Source organism: Bombina bombina, chromosome 1 (assembly GCF_027579735.1).
Source record: "Bombina bombina isolate aBomBom1 chromosome 1, aBomBom1.pri, whole genome shotgun sequence".
NCBI lineage: Eukaryota > Metazoa > Chordata > Amphibia > Anura > Bombinatoridae > Bombina > Bombina bombina.
This window is the reverse complement of record NC_069499.1, coordinates 100,175,353-100,197,508: the sequence shown is the minus strand read 5'-3', so window position 1 is coordinate 100,197,508 and position 22,156 is coordinate 100,175,353. Positions and strand designations below refer to the sequence as shown.

The window sequence follows — 22,156 nt, the reverse complement described above, 5'->3', positions numbered from 1 at the left end:
ACCTCTGGGTGAAGAGACCATTCGCCCGGATGCAACGTTTGGCGACTGAGATAATCCGCTTCCCAATTGTCTACACCTGGGATATGAACCGCAGAGATTAGACAGGAGCTGGATTCCGCCCAAACCAAAATTCGAGATACTTCTTTCATAGCCAGAGGACTGTGAGTCCCTCCTTGATGATTGATGTATGCCACAGTTGTGACATTGTCTGTCTGAAAACAAATGAACGATTCTCTCTTCAGAAGAGGCCAAAACTGAAGAGCTCTGAAAACTGCACGGAGTTCCAAGATATTGATCGGTAATCTCACCTCCTGAGATTCCCAAACTCCTTGTGCCGTCAGAGATCCCCACACAGCTCCCCAACCTGTGAGACTTGCATCTGTTGAAATTACAGTCCAGGTCGGAAGAACAAAAGAAGCCCCCTGAATTAAACGATGGTGATCTGTCCACCACGTTAGAGAGTGCCGAACAATCGGTTTTAAAGATATTAATTGATATATCTTCGTGTAATCCCTGCACCATTGGTTCAGCATACAGAGCTGAAGAGGTCGCATGTGAAAACGAGCAAAGGGGATCGCGTCCGATGCAGCAGTCATAAGACCTAGAATTTCCATGCATAAGGCTACCGAAGGGAATGATTGAGACTGAAGGTTTCGACAGGCTGTAATCAATTTTAGACGTCTCTTGTCTGTTAAAGACAAAGTCATGGACACTGAATCTATCTGGAAACCCAGAAAGGTTACCCTTGTTTGAGGAATCAAAGAACTTTTTGGTAAATTGATCCTCCAACCATGATCTTGAAGAAACAACACAAGTCGATTCGTATGAGACTCTGCTAAATGTAAAGACGGAGCAAGTACCAAGATATCGTCCAAATAAGGAAATACCACAATACCCTGTTCTCTGATTACAGACAGAAGGGCACCGAGAATCTTTGTGAAAATTCTTGGAGCTGTAGCAAGGCCAAACGGTAGAGCCACAAATTGGTAATGCTTGTCTAGAAAAGAGAATCTCAGGAACTGATAATGATCTGGATGAATCGGAATATGCAGATATGCATCCTGTAAATCTATTGTGGACATATAATTCCCTTGCTGAACAAAAGGCAATATAGTCCTTACAGTTACCATCTTGAACGTTGGTATCCTTACATAACGATTCAATAATTTTAGATCCAGAACTGGTCTGAAGGAATTCTCCTTCTTTGGTACAATGAAGAGATTTGAATAAAACCCCATCCCCTGTTCCGGAACTGGAACTGGCATAATTACTCCAGCCAACTCTAGATCTGAAACACAATTCAGAAATGCTTGAGCTTTCACTGGATTTACTGGGACATGGGAAAGAAAAAATCTCTTTGCAGGAGGTCTCATCTTGAAACCAATTCTGTACCCTTCTGAAACAATGTTCTGAATCCAAAGATTGTGAACAGAATTGATCCAAATTTCTTTGAAAAAACGTAACCTGCCCCCTACCAGCTGAACTGGAATGAGGGCCGTACCTTCATGTGAACTTAGAAGCAGGCTTTGCCTTTCTAGCAGGCTTGGATTTATTCCAGACTGAAGATGGTTTCCAAACTGAAACTGCTCCTGAGGACGAAGGATCAGGCTTTTGTTCTTTGTTGAAACGAAAGGAACGAAAACGATTGTTAGCCCTGTTTTTACCTTTAGACTTTTTATCCTGTGGTAAAAAAGTTCCTTTCCCACCAGTAACAGTTGAAATAATAGAATCCAACTGAGAACCAAATAATTTGTTTCCCTGGAAAGAAATGGAAAGTAGAGTTGATTTAGAAGCCATATCAGCATTCCAAGTCTTAAGCCATAAAGCTCTTCTGGCTAAGATAGCCAGAGACATAAATCTAACATCAACTCTAATAATATCAAAAATGGCATCACAGATGAAATTATTAGCATGCTGGAGAAGAATAATAATATCATGAGAATCACGATTTGTTACTTGTTGCGCTAGAGTTTCCAACCAAAAAGTTGAAGCTGCAGCAACATCAGCCAATGATATAGCAGGTCTAAGAAGATTACCTGAACATAGATAAGCTTTTCTTAGAAAAGATTCAATTTTTCTATCTAAAGGATCTTTAAACGAGGTACCATCTGACGTAGGAATGGTAGTACGTTTAGCAAGGGTAGAAATAGCCCCATCAACTTTAGGGATTTTGTCCCAAAATTCTAACCTGTCAGGCGGAACAGGATATAATTGCTTAAAACGTTTAGAAGGAGTAAATGAATTACCCAATTTATCCCATTCCTTAGCAATTACTGCAGAAATAGCATTAGGAACAGGAAAGACTTCTGGAATAACCGCAGGAGCTTTAAAAACCTTATCCAAACGTATAGAATTAGTATCAAGAGGACTAGAATCCTCTATTTCTAAAGCAATTAGTACTTCTTTAAGTAAAGAGCGAATAAATTCCATCTTAAATAAATATGAAGATTTATCAGCATCAATCTCTGAGACAGAATCCTCTGAACCAGAAGAGTCCAAAGAATCAGAATGATGGTGTTCATTTAAAAATTCATCTGTAGAGAGAGAAGATTTAAAAGACTTTTTACGTTTACTAGAAGGAGAAATAACAGACAAAGCCTTCTTTATGGATTCAGAAACAAAATCTCTTATGTTATCAGGAACATTCTGCACCTTAGATGTTGAGGGAACTGCAACAGGCAATGGTACATCACTAAAGGAAATATTATCTGCTTTAACAAGTTTGTCATGACAATTATTACAAACAACAGCTGGAGGAATAGCTACCAAAAGTTTACAGCAGATACACTTAGCTTTGGTAGATCCAGCAGGCAGTGGTTTTCCTGTACTATCTTCTGGCTCAGATGCAACGTGAGACATCTTGCAATATGTAAGAGAAAAAACAACATATAAAGCAAAATAGATCAAATTCCTTATAAGACAGTTTCAGGAATGGGAAAAAAAATGCCAAACATCAAGCTTCTAGCAACCAGAAGCAAATGAAAAATGAGACTGAAATAATGTGGAGACAAAAGCGACGCCCATATTTTTTGGCGCCAAATAAGACGCCCACATTATTTGGCGCCTAAATGCTTTTGGCGCCAAAAATGACGCCACATCCGGAACGCCGACATTTTTGGCGCAAAATAACGTCAAAAATGACGCAACTTCCGGCGACACGTATGACGCCGGAAACGGAAAAGAATTTTTGCGCCAAAAAAGTCCGCGCCAAGAATGACACAATAAAATGAAGCATTTTCAGCCCCCGCGAGCCTAACAGCCCACAGGGAAAAAAGTCAAATTTTTGAGGTAAGAAAAAACAGAATTTATGTTTACCTGATAAATTACTTTCTCCAACGGTGTGTCCGGTCCACGGCGTCATCCTTACTTGTGGGATATTCTCTTCCCCAACAGGAAATGGCAAAGAGCCCAGCAAAGCTGGTCACATGATCCCTCCTAGGCTCCGCCTACCCCAGTCATTCGACCGACGTTAAGGAGGAATATTTGCATAGGAGAAACCATATGTTACCGTGGTGACTGTAGTTAAAGAAAATAAATTATCAGACCTGATTAAAAAAACCAGGGCGGGCCGTGGACCGGACACACCGTTGGAGAAAGTAATTTATCAGGTAAACATAAATTCTGTTTTCTCCAACATAGGTGTGTCCGGTCCACGGCGTCATCCTTACTTGTGGGAACCAATACCAAAGCTTTAGGACACGGATGAAGGGAGGGAGCAAATCAGGTCACCTAAATGGAAGGCACCACGGCTTGCAAAACCTTTCTCCCAAAAATAGCCTCAGAAGAAGCAAAAGTATCAAATCTGTAAAATTTAGAAAAAGTGTGCAGTGAAGACCAAGTCGCTGCCTTACATATCTGATCAACAGAAGCCTCGTTCTTGAAGGCCCATGTGGAAGCCACAGCCCTAGTGGAGTGAGCTGTGATTCTTTCAGGAGGCTGCCGTCCGGCAGTCTCATAAGCCAATCGGATAATGCTTTTAATCCAGAAGGAGAGAGAGGAAGAAGTTGCTTTTTGACCTCTCCGTTTACCAGAATAAACAACAAACAAAGACAAAGTTTGTCTGAAATCCTTAGTAGCTGCTAAGTAAAATTTGAGAGCACGAACTACATCCAAGTTGTGCAACAAACGTTCCTTCTTTGAAACTGGATTAGGACACAAAGAAGGCACAACTATCTCCTGGTTAATGTTTTTGTTAGAAACAACTTTTGGAAGAAAACCAGGTTTAGTACGCAAAACCACCTTATCTGCATGGAACACCAGATAAGGAGAAGAACACTGCAGAGCAGATAATTCTGAAACTCTTCTAGCAGAAGAAATTGCAACCAAAAACAAAACTTTCCAAGATAATAACTTAATATCAACGGAATGTAAGGGTTCAAACGGAACCCCCTGAAGAACTGAAAGAACTAGGTTGAGACTCCAAGGAGGAGTCAAAATTTTGTAAACAGGCTTGATTCTAACCAGAGCCTGAACAAAGGCTAGAACATCTGGCACAGCTGCCAGCTTTTTGTGAAGTAACACAGACAAGGCAGAAATCTGTCCCATCAAGGAACTTGCAGATAATCCTTTTTCCAATCCTTCTCGAAGGAAGGATAGACTCTTAGGAATCTTAACCTTGTCCCAAGGGAATCCTGCAGATTCACACCAACAGATATACCAAATTATGTGGTAATTTTTCTGGTTACAGGCTTTCAGGCCTGAACAAGAGTATTAATAACAGAATCTGAGAACCCTCGCTTTGATAAGATCAAGCGTTCAATCTCCAAGCAGTCAGCTGGAGTGGGTCGAACGGACCTAGAACAAGAAGGTCTCGTCTCAAAGGTAGCTTTCATGGTGGAGCCGATGACATATTCACCAGATCTGCATACCAAGTCCTGCGTGGCCACGCAGGAGCTATCAAAATCACCGACGCCCTCTCCTGATTGATCCTGGCTACCAGCCTGGGGATGAGAGGAAACGGCGGGAACACATAAGCTAGTTTGAAGGTCCAAGGTGCTACTAGTGCATCCACTAGAGCCGCCTTGGGATCCCTGGATCTGTACCCGTAGTAAGGAACTCTGAAGTTCTGACGAGAGGCCATCAGATCCATGTCTGGAATGCCCCACGGTTGAGTGACTTGGGCAAAGATTTCCGGATGGAGTTCCCACTCCCCCGGATGCAATGTCTGACGACTCAGAAAATCCGCTTCCCAATTTTCCACTCCTGGGATGTGGATAGCAGACAGGTGGCAGGAGTGAGACTCCGCCCATAGAATGATTTTGGTCACTTCTTCCATCGCTAGGGAACTCCTTGTTCCCCCCTGATGGTTGATGTATGAACTTGGCCCTCGCTAGCTGAGCCCAAGCTTTGAGAGCATTGAATATCGCTCTCAGCTCCAGAATATTTATCGGTAGAAGAGATTCTACCCGAGACCAAAGACCCTGAGCTTTCAGGGATCCCCAGACCGCGCCCCAGCCCATCAGACTGGCGTCGGTCGTGACAATGACCCACTCTGGTCTGCGGAAGGTCATCCCTTGTGACAGGTTGTCCAGGGACAGCCACCAACGGAATGAGTCTCTGGTCCTCTGATTTACTTGTATCTTCGGAGACAAGTCTGAATAGTCCCCATTCCACTGACTGAGCATGAACAGTTGTAATGGTCTTAGATGAATGCGCACAAAAGGAACTATGTCCATTGCCGCTACCATCAAACCTATCACTTCCATGCACTGCGCTATGGAAGGAAGAGGAACGGAATGAAGTATCCGACAAGAGTCTAGAAGTTTTGTTTTTCTGGCTTCTGTCAGAAAAATCCTCATTTCTAAGGAGTCTATTATAGTTCCCAAGAAGGGAACCCTCGTTGACGGAGATAGAGAACTCTTTTCCACGTTCACTTTCCATCCGTGAGATCTGAGAAAGGCCAGGACAATGTCCGTGTGAGCCTTTACTTGAGGAAGGGACGACGCTCGAATCAGAATGTCGTCCAAGAAAGGTACTACAGCAATGCCCCTTGGTCTTAGCAGTGGCTAATCCGAAAGAAAACGCCACGAACTGGAAATGCTTGTCCAGGAATTCAAACCTTAGGAACCGATGATGTTCCTTGTGGATAGGAATATGTAGATACGCATCCTTGAAATCCACCTTGGTCATGAATTGACCTTCCTGGATGGAAGGAAGAAGTGTTCGAATGGTTTCCATCTTGAACGATGGAACCTTGAGAAACTTGTTCAAGATCTTGAGATCTAAGATTGGTCTGAACGTTCCCTCTTTTTTGGGAACTATGAACAGATTGGAGTAGAACCCCATCCCTAGTTCTCCTAATGGAACAGGATGAATCACTCCCATTTTTAGCAGGTCTTCTACCCAATGTAAGAATGCCTGTCTTCTTATGTGGTCTGAAGACAACTGAGACCTGTGGAACCTCCCCCTTGGAGGAAGCCCCTTGAACTCCAGAGAATAACCTTGGGAGACTATTTCTAGCGCCCAAGGATCCAGAACATCTCTTGCCCCAGCCTGAGCGAAGAGAGAGAGTCTGCCCCCCACCAGATCCGGTCCCGGATCGGGGGCCCGCATTTCATGCTGTCTTGGTAGCAGTGGCAGGTTTCCTGGCCTGCTTTCCTTTGTTCCAGCCTTGCATAGGTCTCCAGGCTGGATTGGCTTGAGAAGTATTACCTTCCTGCTTAGAGGACGTAGCCCTTGGGGCTGATCCGTTTCTGCGAAAGGGACGAAACTTAGGTTTATTTTTGGTCTTGAAAAGACCTATCCTGAGGAAGGGCGTGGCCCTTGCCCCCAGTGATATCAGAGATAATCTCTTTCAAGTCAGGGCCAAAGAGTGTTTTCCCCTTGAAAGGAATGTCAAGCAATTTGTTCTTGGAAGACGCATCCGCTGCCCAAGATTTTAACCAAAGCGCTCTGCGCCACAATAGCAAACCCAGAATTTTTTCGCCGCTAACCTAGCCAATTGCAAGGTGGCGTCTAGGGTGAAAGAATTAGCCAATTTAAGAGCACGAATTCTGTCCATAATCTCCTCATAAGAAGAAGAATTACTAATAATCGCCTTTCCTAGCTCATCAAACTAGAAACACGCGGCTGCAGTGACAGGGACAATGCATGCAATTGGTTGTAGAAGGGAACCTTGCTGAACAAACATCTTTAGCAGACCTTCTAATTTTTTATCCATAGGATCTTGGAAAGCACAACTATCTTCTATGGGTATAGTGGCGCGCTTGTGTAGAGTAGAAACCGCCCCCTCGACCTTGGGGACTGTCTGCCATCAGTCCTTTCTGGGGTCGACTATAGGAAAACAATTTTATAAATATGGGGGGAGGTACTAAAGGTATACCGGGCCTGTCCCATTCTTTACTAACAATGTACGCCACCCGCTTGGATATAGGAAAAGCTTCGGGGGGCCCCGGGGCCTTTAAGAACTTTTCCATTTTACATAGTGGTTCTGGAATGACCAGATAATCACAATCATCCAAATTGGATAACACCTCCTTAAGCAGAGCGCGGAGATGTTCCAACTTAAATTTAAAAGTAATCACATCAGGTTCAGCTTGTTGAGAAATGTTTCCTGAATCTGAAATTTCTCCCTCAGACAAAACCTCCCTGGCCCCCTCAGACTGGTGTAGGGGCCCTTCAGAAACCATATCATCAGCGTTCTCATGCTCTACAGAATTTTCTAAAACAGAGCAGTCGCGCTTTCACTGATAAGTGGGCATATTGGCTAAAATGTTTTTGATAGAATTATCCATTACAGCCGTTAAATGTTGCATAGTAAGGAGTATTGGCGCACTAGATGTACTAGGGGCCTCCTGTATGGGCAAGACTGGTGTAGACGAAGGAGGGGATGATGCAGTACCATGCTTACTCCCCTCACTTGAGGAATCATCTTGGGCATCATTTTTACTAAATTTTTTTATGACATAAAATACATATAGTTAAATGAGAAGGAACCTTGGTTTCCCCACAGTCAGAACACAATCTATCTGGTAGTTCAGACATGTTAAACAGGCATAAACTTGATAACAAAGCACAAAAAACGTTTTAAAATAAAACCGTTACTGTCACTTTAAATTTTAAACTAAACACACTTTATTACTGCAATTGCGAAAAAGTATGAAGGAATTGTTCAAAATTCACCAAAATTTCACCACAGTGTCTTAAAGCCTTAAAAGTATTGCACACCAAATTTGGAAGCTTTAACCCTTAAAATAACGGAACCGGAGCCGTTTTTATATTTAACCCCTTTACAGTCCCTGGAATCTGCTTTGCTGAGACCCAACCAAGCCCAAAGGGGAATACGATACCAAATGATGCCTTCAGAAAGACTTTTCTATGTATCAGAGCTCCACACACATGCAGCTGCATGCCATGCTGTCCTCAAAAACAAGTGCGCCATACCGGCGCGAAAATGAGGCTCTGACTATGATTAGGGAAAGCCCCTAAAGAATAAGGTGTCAAAAACAGTGCCTGCCGATATAATCATATCAAAATACCCAGAATAAATGATTCCTCAAGGCTAAATATGTGTTAATAATGAATCGATTTAGCCCAGAAAAAGTCTACAGTCTTAATAAGCCCTTGTGAAGCCCTTATTTACTATCTTAATAAACATGGCTTACCGGATCCCATAGGGAAAATGACAGCTTCCAGCATTACATCGTCTTGTTAGAATGTGTCACACCTCAAGCAGTAAGAGACTGCACACTGTTCCCCCAACTGAAGTTAATTGCACTCAACAGTCCTGTGTGGAACAGCCATGGATTTTAGTTACGGTGCTAAAATCATTTTCCTCATACAAACAGAAATCTTCATCTCTTTTCTGTTTCTGAGTAAATAGTACATACCAGCACTATTTTAAAATAACAAACTCTTGATTGAATAATAAAAACTACAGTTAAACACTAAAAAACTCCAAGCCATCTCCGTGGAGATGTTGCCTGTACAACGGCAAAGAGAATGACTGGGGTAGGCGGAGCCTAGGAGGGATCATGTGACCAGCTTTGCTGGGCTCTTTGCCATTTCCTGTTGGGGAAGAGAATATCCCACAAGTAAGGATGACGCCGTGGACCGGACACACCTATGTTGGAGAAAATATGATAATTTAAAGCATAATCCCAAATATGAAACTGACTGTCTGGAAATAAGGAAAGTTGAACATTCTGAGTCAAGGCAAATAAATGTTTGAATACATATATTTAGAACTTTATAAATAAAGTGCCCAACCATAGCTTAGAGTGTCACAGAAAATAAGACTTACTTACCCCAGGACACTCATCTACATGTTTGTAGAAAGCCAAACCAGTACTGAAACGAGAATCAGTAGAGGAAATGGTAAATATAAGAGTATATCGTCGATCTGAAAAGGGAGGTAAGAGATGAATCTCTACGACCGATAACAGAGAACCTTATGAAATAGACCCCGTAGAAGGAGATCACTGCATTCAATAGGCAATACTCTCCTCACATCCCTCTGACATTCACTGCACGCTGAGAGGAAAACCGGGCTCCAACTTGCTGCGGAGCGCATATCAACGTAGAATCTAGCACAAACTTACTTCACCACCTCCCTTGGAGGCAAAGTTTGTAAAACTGATTTGTGGGTGTGGTGAGGGGTGTATTTATAGGCATTTTAAGGTTTGGGAAACTTTGCCCCTCCTGGTAGGAATGTATATCCCATACGTCACTAGCTCATGGACTCTTGTTAATTACATGAAAGAAATAGATCTTAGATAGTAACTTTATATGGGATTCCCTCCATGTTGTGGATAGAGTAGTTTGCATAACTTTAAAAATGGAAACTTGAATAAGCCTTGCATCAATATTATTTTGAGGTATCAGATTCCACGCAGAGGAAATACTTTCTAAATTTAACTCACCCTTATTAGAGCTCAGGAGTTGATAACATATTGAGATTGACATATACCCATTTCTTGCCAGCACAAGCCAATTCTCCAGGTTCCCAAGAGACCAATTCCAGCCAAACTCATTTGCTAATTTAAGAATAAAAAGTCTTGCTTGTAAATAAGCAAAGAATTCTTTATTAAGAAGATTAAATTCTCCCTTCAGGAACTCAAATGTTTTAACACATTGTCTATCTCTGTCTACCATTTGGGAGATATTGTCCAGACCCAAAATATGCCCATCTTTGAAAAGGTGCAGATTGCAATCCCGCTTGAAATTTAGGGTTCCCCAGAAATGGCATATAGTTAGATACATTACAGTTCCTAGTTAATAACCTACCTATCTCCCACCAAGCCTGTAGAGGACACAGAATTGTTTTAAGCCTTTTTACTTCCTGAGTTACTGATCTAGGATTGCAATGAAGTAGAGCCACAGGAAGGAATGGATAACTTACATTTTTTTCAAGTTCATTATTAGTCACATAATCTTTTTTAAGAATTCAGTTGACCACAATTCGTGCGAGAAAGGCCAGGTTGTATAAACGCAGATCTGATAGTGAAAACTCCCCAAACTTCTATGGTAAAGAAGGTTTAGTTAAGGAAATCCTGGGTTTTTTATTCTGCCATATAAAGCTTCTCAGCGTACTATTACATTTTTCAATGTCCTTCCCCTTAAGTATTATTGAAGTATTCTGCAGAACATATAGTAATGTTGGGAGAAGAATCATTTTAAACACAGCGAGGCGACCTGAAAGCTGGAGATTCTGCCACATTTTCAAACTGCCTTTGATTTTTGTCAAGACTGGCAATATATTAAGCTTGTAACAATTATCAGGATTGGACGAAATAATGATTCCAAGGTATCTAAAAGATTCTGCAACTCTAAAAGATATATTTAATAGAGAGTCTTTATTTTTCCTGACCCAAAGAAGTTCTGATTTTGAAGTATTTATCCTATAACCAGAGAAGGATACGAATTGATTTATAATGGTAATGAGTTTTGGTATATTAATTTGGGTGTTGGAAATATAAAGAAGGATATCATCAGCATATAAAGCAATTTTAAGCTCCTTCTTACCTACTTTTATACCTTCAGAAGGAGTTAAGACTCCAAGCGAGATTATTGGCAAACCTGGTAGGAAAAGAGAGAAGACCCCCACTGGTTGATATGCTGTAACACAAAGGAAAAACCCTTACAAATCCAGAAGTCATTTTAAAAAAAAATTCACACTATTACCGAGAGCTCTATTCTTTTAGAAATTCAGATAAGGTTCAATCTGACGACTTTTGGAGTAAAATTACCTATCCTTCCCTTAATCGTGAACTAGATGCAGCTGTGAATTTCCCCATTTCCAACACAGAAAAGTCAAAAGTCATTCAAGATCTTCCATCAAATAAAGCATCAGGACCAGACACGTTACCTAACAAATTTTATAAAATTCTTTCACCATCTATTGACCCATTTTTAAGTAAATTTTTCAACAATATGTATATTGATGGCAATCCAGTCTCCCCTTACTTTATTGCGCCTCACACTACTCTAATTCTTAAACCAGGGAAAAATCCTACTTTAAAAAAAAAAAAAAAGTCTTACAGACCTATAGCATTGTTGAACTCAGATTATAAGATTCTCACCTCCATTATAGCCAAGAGACTACAATCTGTACTTTCTGAACTGATTCACAAAGATCAAGCAGGGCTTCTGCAGAAACGGAAATCTTCAGCTAAGATCAGGGAAGTTTTAGTTACTATAGATTATTTCAAGTCCCTGGAACGGACGGAACAGAGGAGAGGGGGGGGGGGGGGACACCCCTGATCTAGCAATCATTTCAATTGATGCCGAAAAAGCGTTTGACTCAGTTTACTATGATCATTTGCTATTCTCCCTTCTTCAATTTGGTTTCAGAGGTAACTTGCTTAAATTTGTGGAGAATCTTTATAATAAACCGCATACAAAGATAATTATTAACAATATACCATCTTCAGAGATACTACTTGAAAGAGGAACGCGACAGGGGTGCCCCCCTTTCTCCTCTTATTTTTTGATATTTCTATTGAACCCCTGGCAATCATGATTAGACAGCATAAGGCATGTAATTTTAAACAACTTTCCCATTTACTTTTATTATTAACTTTGTTTTGTACTCTAGGTAGGCTTTGTTAAAGGCTAAACCTAGGTAGGCTCATATGCTAATTTCTAAGCCCTTGAAGGCCACCTCTTATCTGAATGCATTTCAAACATTTACACAGCTAGAGGACATTAGTTCATGTGTGCCATATAGATAACATTGTGCTCATGTCCGTGGAGTTACTTATGAGAGGGCACTGATTGGCTAAAAAAGATGTCTGTAAAAAGAACTGAAATAAGGGGGCAGTCTGCATAGGCTTAGATACAAGGTAATCACAGAGGTAAAAAGTATATTAATACAACCATGTTATTTATGAAAAATTGGGGAATGGGTAATAAAGGGATTATCTATCTTTTTAAACAATTACAATTCTGGAGAAGACTGTCCCTTTAACTAAGCAATTCTAAGATATTAAATATTAGCATATTAACATAGAAGCTGAATCTATCAGCATGCTTGGAGTAAATCCAGTTTACTGGCTGCTTGCCAGAAGGTTGAGTTGAAACAAATGTAACCAAGTCTTTAATATGTACTTCCGCAATTGCCTCAATAACTCTTCAGTTAAAGGGACATTCCAGTCAAAATTTAAAGGGCCAGTAAACCTAGCAAATAATGTTATATAATTCTGCACATAGTGCAGAATTATATAACATTAGCTTAGCGCCAGGTTTCTAAAGCAAATTGTTGGATAGATATTTAGCAAAGAAAACAGAACGTCGCTCCTGACTCTACTAAGCGGTTCTGTTTTCTTCTCCTAAGCGCATCTGGGCACGCGGTCTAATCACAGCCGGCCCGATCGTGCTATTAAAATCAATGCAGCTCGCTTCCGCTATCAGACCAGAGCAGGAGTAAGCTATACTGATTTTAATAGCACGATCGGGTGCGCTGTGACTAGACAGAGTGCCTGCGATGCGCTTAGCAGAAGAAAACAGACCCGCTCAGTAGAGCCAGGAGCGGCGTTCTGTTTTCTTTGCTAAATATCTAACAATTTGCTTTAGAAACCTGGCGCTAAGCAAAAGTTATATAATTCTGCACTATGTGCAGAATTATATAACATTATTTGCTAGGTTTACTGGCCCTTTAAATGCACATAGATGAATTACATATTTGAATAAAAACATATTTACAATATACATGTATTGGCATAAATGCTTCTAGTAAACGTTACAACTGTTTTAGTGTTAACATTTTTCTCTGCACGTGCATGTGAAGAAGAGCTAAATATTCTCAGTGCACCAGCATTTAAAATACTGCAGCTGCTCAGAGCGCCAGAGGGGGCTTGTATCATGTCAGTAATTACAAATTGAGTCATTATCCAATAGTACAAGCACCTTAGGCTTTCTTAGCAAGTGCTGTATTTAAAATGCTGGTGCACAGTGCATACTTAAATACACTTTACAACAGCTATAGCAAGTGCTGTATTTAAAATGCTGGTGCACAGTGCATACTTAAATACACTTTACAACAGCTATAGCAAGTGCTGTATTTAAAATGCTGGTGCACGGTGCATACTTAAATACACTTTACAACAGCTATAGCTTTTTTGAGACGCATTTTTGCCAATACATGTATATTACAAACCTGCTTCTATTCACAACTGAAATACATCCATGTGGATTTCACTTTTAGCTGGAATGTCCCATTTAATTATAAAATATACTATATTCAGTTTACAAGCTAGCAACTCATTAAAGGGATATAAACCCCACATTTTTCATTCACAATTTAGATTAGAGCATGCAATTTTAAACAACTTTCTAATTTACTTCGATTAACAATTTTCTTCCTTCTCTTGATATCCTTTGTTGAAAAGCAGATATGCAAGCTTAGGAGCCTTTCTGGAGCACTATATGGCAGCAGTTTTGCAAGAATGTTTTCCATTTGCAAAAGCACTAGATGGCAGCACTATTTCCTGCCATTTAATGCTCCAGATGCTACCTAGGTATCTCTTCAACACAGAATATCATGGGAATGAAGTACATTTTATAACAAGAAATAAATTGGAAACATTTTTAAAATGGAATCTATGCTCTGTCTGAATCCCAAAAGAAAAGTTTTGGGTTTCATATCACTTTAAATTCACTTCTGTTTTCAAATGTACTTTATTCTCTTGGTTTGGTATTTTGCTCGGCACAGAAAGGTTTAAAGACTCTTTCCACCTTCACCGGTTTGTCACAGTCTAGCCACTCCAGGCAAGCCTGTGACTTAGTTCAGTGGGTGCAAGGAAATCACGCTCTAGCCTGTTCTAGACCTAGAAAAAAAATGTTCTAAACTCCCCTCTAATGCACCTGCCAGCCACATTAAAGGGACAGTATGCATCAATTTTCATATTACCGCATGTAATAGACACTTCTATGTTTAGTCTGGGACACCCACTGTAAGGGGCTGGCAAAACAAGAAGATCAGACACTCACCCCCCTCTCTGCAAATGAAAAAACATAACATAAATAGGAGCCAGCAGGAGTCTGTAAACGTGTGTATACATCAGACACTGTGAGGCTTGGTAAGGAATCTGAAACAATGTTCTTAAAAAATAAGCTAAACTATACATTGTTACAAAAACACTCCCAGGTGGGCTATATAAATGGATCTACAAAACATTTGTGCAAAGAAAAATCTAGTGTACAATGTGCCTATTTCTAGGCTGCCACCACCTAAGATTATTATATGGGGAATCTTAAGAAAAATCCCAGACTTGTATCCCACAGATTAGTATCCCAACAGATTAGTATCCCAACAGATAAGTATCCCAACCACAATGTAGCAAAAAGATAAAGAAAGACACAGTACTATTATCACCAGTCTCTTTCAGTAACATGGTTCAAATATTAGACAAAGACAAAACAAAAGAACATTTATTATGGGTAAAAAAAAAGTCACAGTGCATTTATATAATAAAGAGGTGTTAAATAAAATTACACACAGCAAAAAAGTTGTAAAACAAAAGGAGGAAATATTACAGAACATATAATTTTACCCAAAGTTATATAGACACCGAAAAATTGGCAGACACCCTGTTATGGACACTCAGCTTCCAATGTGGAATGGCATTTTCTCTAAGATCAGATTTCTGGTCAGGCCCCTTTTCTTAATGGGCAAATAGAGTAACCACCCCTCTCTTTTATGGCATGTCATAAAACTCTAAATCCTTGGCTGAATTGATAGAACAACTTATAACTTTTTGTTATGGATATCCAGTACATAAACACAGATAAGCAATCCCCTTGTGACATCATGAGGATTAATTTAAGACCAAATATGACATGTTTGTCATATATGTGATAAAAGCATGTTTCAAGATATACTAGGGTCACCTCTGATTGACCTAGCCTGGAGACACTGTTTTCTGTCACTGTCTTTGCAATCTTTGGATCATAAAAATCACTTGAGTGCAAAAACTTAATTACCCCCCCCCCCCGTATCCTGTTGAACCCGGTGCAGATAATAGTCAGGGGTTCCATAAGACTGATTCTTTTAGACATTTCTGATGCAGGACAAAACAACTAGATAAACTAATTGTAAAGGAGAATACAATTAAGTATATAAAGATAAGCTACACAATAATGAAATAGAGATTCACTCTGCAAAAATATGAGGCAGTACCACCACTCGAGGAAGAAGTGGCAACGGTGGAAAAATTTAAAATAGGTTGAACTCCCAAGGCACCACTATGGCATCTATCGGCTCTGCCTGTGGGTCCCTAGACCGCGACCCGTATCTGGGTAGCTTGAAGTTGAGTCTGGACGCCATGAGGTCTATCTCTGGCGTCCCCCATCTGTTTCAGATCTCTGTAAACACCTCGGGATGGAGATACCAATCTCCCGGATGAAACGATCGTCTGCTGAGAAAGTCGGCTTCCCAGTTGTCCACACCCGGAATGTGGATCGCTGAGAGCAAACAATTGTGAGTCTCTTCCCATTCTAGGATACATGATACTTTCCTCATGGCTAGGGAGCTTCTCGTCCCCCCCCCCCCTGGTTCTTTGTGAAACGCGCGTCAGGGGTCCGACAGGAGTAGTTTCGTCTCTCCTTGTTGTCCTTCTTTTAATTTGCTTACTCAGGTTAAATGCATGATATGATGCTATATTGCTAATTACGTTATCAGCCTTCAGTCTTAGCCATAATTGTTAAATGTAATACAGCCCTCGGATTGTAAGGGCTAAGTTTACCTTAGCTTATTTTGGACTGTTGGCTGTTTATTATTATTGCTGATGCTCATTATAGTACATCAATATTTCCTCATAACCGAGTTTAAGTGTTTTTAATATTTCAGCCTTTGCTATTGTGTGTATGGTTTGTTCCTAGTTTATTTAATAAAGATCATAATGTATGAATGTGTTGGAACTTTTTAACTATTTAAAACTCTAATCGATACTACCTCATATTTTTGCACAGTGAATCTCTATTTCATTATTGTGGAGCTTACCTCTATATACTTAATTGTATTCTCCTTTACAATTAGTTTATCTAGTTGTTTTGTCTTACTTCTATTAAGACTCCACAACAGGTCGTGTTGTTAAAACTTAATTATAACAACTTTGTACCTATGATACCAGTATATCTGTATTACAACCACACCTCACATCACACAACTCTGTAACCCCCAAACCCTATAAGTTCTAAAATTTCTGATGCAGGGTTGTAAATATCAGAGAAGAAAAAGCAAAGTAAAAATAAACTCTAACATCCTAAAACTATGAGGCCTTCATGACAGTATCAAATATTGAAAAAGAATATGTACGTATCCTTCACTAGAGGGAGCTAGCTGGTTACTGGTGCCTGCACACATTTGTCTCTAGTGATTGGCTGACTAGATGTGCAAGGCTAGCTCTCAGTAGTGCAGTGCTGTTCCTTCAACAAAGGTAGTCAAGGAAATGAAGAAAATCTAAGAACAGAAGTAAATTGGAAAGATATTTAAAATATTGTATGTTCTTCATGAAAGAAAAACATTGGGATCCATGTCCCTTTAATAGTATGATTCATGATAATTATTGTAACAGTGTTGATTTTTAAGACAAAGTATATAAATATCAATTACCCTACGCTGAATTTCTATCAGCATGCCAAATAACAAATGCACCTTCCACATTTTACCCAACTGTTATCTATAGTTAAAGGGACACTAAACCCACAAGTTTTCTTTCACGATTCAGATAAATACAATTTTAAACAACATTCCAATTCACTTCTATTATCTAATTTGCTTCATTCTGTAGATATCCTTTGTTGAAGAAATAGCAATGCATATGGGTGAGCCAATCACACGAGGCATCTATGTGCAGCCACCAATCAGCAGCTACTGAGCCTATATAGATATGCTTTTCAGCAAAGGATATAAAAAGGAATGAAGCAAATTAGATAATAGAAGTAAACTAGAAAGTTGTTTAAAATTGCATGTTCTTTCTAAATCATGACAGAAAAAAATTTGGGTTTCATGTCCCTTTAATTCCTTATTATTTGCCACCTTTGTATTGTATAATTATAAATGAGCAGAGAAGGTTGCTGCATTAAGTAGTAACATTATAAGTTGCTAGTAGAGAATTAAAAATAAATAAACAGTCCCCCTCAACTCCTGAACATGTTTTGCCACGTTGTGGCTTTCTTAAATGGTGCAGCTCCGCTCCAGTGATATTTTTTATAGTGTATGTTGTGTGAACACTTCCACTGATAATGTCATCAACCAATGGGACCCATTCTATATCGCAGGCATCCTCCACGATATAGGCTAGTTAAATATGACTAGACATTACTTATATTACTTACACACATACACATACATATGTTGTGTGAGCCCCCCCCCCCCCCCAAAAAAAGAGATATGCATAAATTGCTGAATATTCTCACTAAGGTATACAGTTGGAGAAACAAAATGATTGGCTGGTGTGTGTTATATAACGAGAAAGCTATTTAAAGGTAATAAGCATTTTTGAATGCTATTATCTTTGTATGATAAACTTATTTATGATTAACTTTATTGAACCTATATTAAAAGGACTTTAAACAAGCCATTTACTAATCAAATAAAAAGGCTATGGCATCAATATGAAAACGGAAAGATAATTGTGTAGTTCTGAGAAGTTGCATAAGCCATACAACTTTACAACCCCACCTACAAAAAAAAACAAAAAACTTGAGGGCAAAAAAGGTGAGTGATGCACTTACACTATAGCTATACAAGTGACTTCTTAAGCTAATGGAAACTTCAAGTATATTTAACAGGACAGGTAACACATGGCCTTTCATTTACTGCTTATATATAAGTGGTATTTCAGAACCAGTACACGAATATGTAGAACATATAACTTAAACCCAAACACTCAGTGTATGCACAGTGCTTGAGAGTGCCAGGTGCAACTAATTAATTAGTATAAAAAAATAAATAAAAAAAGGGGAGAAGAGATACGCCTTTGACTACGGCCATGTCAGTATATGTTACTTATAACCATGTATCGCACTGTTAATAGCACCCTTACATGTAGTGTGAGAAGACAAATATTATATTGTTACATCTATGGGCTGTATTATGAGAACTATAAATATACACACACACACATACATATACACACACACACACACATACATTGCTATAAGAAGACAACCTGGCTGGATACCAATAAACCTGGTGTTTTCCGTTGACTAGGTTGCACTACTTGTGGAGGCCTCATCACTGGATCGTCCTTCTCACATCCTTATAGGAGAAAGTGTTATAAGCACAGATATCGCTTGACATGTACAACAACATATATTGTGTATTAACTCCATTGCACGTGTGGGCTTTTTTATGTCGGAAAGACTTGTGACGACCTCCGCACACGAATGGCGAACCATCGTTCTGCCATTCAGACAGCTATCAGCAAAGGATCCTCGGAGCAACCAGTGGCACGGCACTTTCAAGAATTACAACACAGTGTGACCGCTCTCAAGTATACAATTATCGATCATATCCCCCCCTATGAGCAGAGAAGGCGACCGCAACAGACACTAGTTCCAAAGGGACTTAACACCCATCTTGATTGGCAGGCATTTCTTTAGCATCCACAATCATTTTTTGAGAGCCACTGTCCATTTTCTTTTCTTTTGGTCTATTTTTCTTACTTTTTACTCTTTTTTTGTTTCTCACTCAGGTTTAGTAAATGGCATTCTTAGTGCTTATATAAGACAGACAGAGTCATTCATTTGCTTTTGAATGAATAAAATGGGATATTGTTATTTTCCATTGAGGACATTACATTTTGTGTTTTCATTTTTTCATTTTTTATTGTACACAGTAACATGCCTAAGCCGTATACTTACCGTTCATGCACTCCCGTTGTATTTGTTTGCTATGGCAACTCGTGAGGTGAATTCTGAATGGTGAACATGGCTTAAGTCAGACATTATTGTATCTGGTTTATTTTGTCAGGTATCCTTTTAGGTTATGTTTTGTATACAGTACTCTGCGTAAGCCGTTCTCTCTCTTGCCTTCCATGCACTCCTCCTGAATTGGTGTTGTTTGGTTGCTAATGCAACCTGTGAGGCATTCTCTGAATGGCGAACACGGCTTGCGCTCGATATTGTGTTACTCCATTCATCCTCGCTGTATCTGTGTATCACTATTGTTTGACGGTGCCTCTTGCCTCATTCTGTATGGATCGTGTCTTTTTGCTATGGATCCTTATCTAACTATTGTTTGTTTATTTGGTTGCTATGGCAACAGTGGATCTACAATCGGATACAACACAGACATTATGAAATGTATTAGATTGATGATATGCCATAAGGCTCTAGTTTAGATATTTCCTCTGTTTGGTCATTTATGATATTTTTATTTTCACATTTTTTAGCTTTACATTGATCCACGCTGCCCTGGATGTTGACGTCATTATTTGGGGCTTGTCCACCTGGAAGAACGTGGTGTCGAGCAGTCGTTTGCACTGGGTTATAAAGTTTGGTGGTGGGTAAGTTGTATTGTACATATTTGGTCTGAGGACCTAATTGGTCCGAAAACTTCACAAATAAAGTGAAATATTTAAGAAAGAAATGCCATTGGAGTGCGCTTCTATATCTATATCTGCTTTGCTGCACCCAGGGTTGTTGTTTGCTGACGTCTGGAGTGCGCTCTGTTTAATATCTATATACATCTATATCTATCTATCTATATCTATATATCTATATCTATATCTATATATATATATATATATATAAATATATATATATATATATATTATACACATACATACACAGCAAATGGTGTGTATGCACTCCCACTGTCAGTCAACAACCGCTAGGGTGCTCTTGGAAAAAGTAGAGAGAGTAAAAATAAGCACTCACTGGTCTTCAGATAACAGCGTCAATCAAAATCTTTATTGCATGCTCTCTGGGAATACAACCTACAGCACGCAATAAATATTTTGGTTGATGCTGTTATCTGAAGACCAGCGAGTACTTATTTTTACACACACACACACACACACATATATATATATATATATATATATATATATATATATATATATATATATATATATACATACACACACATATATATATATATATATACATACACACACATATACACATATATATATATATATATATATATATACATATATATATATATATATATATATATATATCTCAATTACTTAGCTTGAATTATGCCGAGTACAGCACATGCCTACTAATGAACATAAACCAATGAATCTATTCACCAAAAACAAATATTTCTTCTGGGAACTTCCCGTCTAGTCTAGTTAATGTGTTTAGAATTTCGAACTGTTGTAATAATATATCAACACACAACTTAATCTTGGGGAGAAAAAACAGTTCTCTATTCTTCTACAGAAGTCTGCTAATCTAATCTTTACATTTTTTTTTATAAATAGCAGGAAGTAGTAATAAAAAAATATGATATCATATGTTTCAGGGAAAAAAGCCAGTACTGAAGTTCCTATTATGGGCTAAAGGAAAGTCCTAACAAAGCACAGTGTATGGAGCCAGCTTTGCTATAATATAAATTGGCTGGCAGAACAAGTCACACCCCATAGAAAAGTGTGTAATATAATTCATGGGTTATTAAATAGTAATTCTGAATTTATTTTTTTCTGGAAAAAAATGAAAAATTAAAAAGGGGATTTAGTTCTGGTAGCTTTTTTTTTAAGGTATTTTGCTTTTCTGTGATCATACCTCTTATCCAATTCCCACAGACGTTCTGCAATTATTTTAGTATTTACAGTGTATAAAGACATGAGAAAAACGCATCTTCTTGAACATTTTTAGTTCAGCTTTTTTTTTTTTTTTTTTTTTTTTTAGAGTTCACAAACTATGGCACAAATTCGTTCTGCTTTTTCAGGGGGCTGTCATCGCTGACCTTTATGGTTACGGTAAGTTTTTATTTTCAACCACTCTATTCAATATGCCGTAGTCATGAAATGCCAAAGTACATATCACTCACCTTGTCTTTTAAGTTCCTCAATTAGCTCTTCTTTAAGATCTAGCTGCTCAGTGAGACGGGAAGCAGACTCGAGTGCACAGTTTGCTTCATCCAACCTTTCCTAAATTATGGAGGAAGGAAAAAGTTAAATATGAATATTTCACAAAATACCTGCAGAATAAAAAATAATCAAAAAACAGGAAGGAGGCTATATATAGCTGAATGCATACACATCTACAACAAAATGCTGTAAGAACATAACATTGCGCTATTGTTTGTATACAACTATGTGTTTAAACCCTGCAATTGGTTCATTGGATCACAATCACCAGTCATCCACAGGAAAATAATTTTATTGCAAGAGTAAAGGCGGAAGAAACCATGTGTGGATAATCCAGCAGTCAACTGTGTTAGATCCATGACAGTTTATCAGTTATAAAATAAGAAATGGAAACACAGGTGTTTAACGATTAGCAGACGGTAATGTAGAAGGAACAGGCTCATGAATATGAAGGTTATTTTTTAATATACACAAGCATAAAGAAGGGACAAGTCAAAGGCAATGGGTTCTTTACAAATACATGTAACCGCAAAATAAACCTCATATAAATTAGATTAAAAAAAAGTGAGAAAAGGAAATTTATGCTTACCTCATTAAGTCATTTATTTCATGATGGTGATAGTGCACAAGGCATCACATGTGGGAGTTACACTCAATACCACAAGAAAGAG

At 38.9% G+C, this 22,156-nt stretch overlaps 1 protein-coding gene across 1 annotated transcript in view; it reads right to left on the bottom strand.

Annotated features, from left to right (window-relative positions):
- The window catches only part of TRIP11 (thyroid hormone receptor interactor 11), a gene marked incomplete in the record, with an annotated part of 367,784 nt that overhangs the window by 57,075 nt on the left and 288,553 nt on the right, over nt 1-22,156 (bottom strand). The window contains 1 exon segment of the mRNA XM_053697549.1: nt 21,446-21,545. Within this exon segment, the coding sequence (XP_053553524.1) occupies nt 21,446-21,545 (100 nt within the window).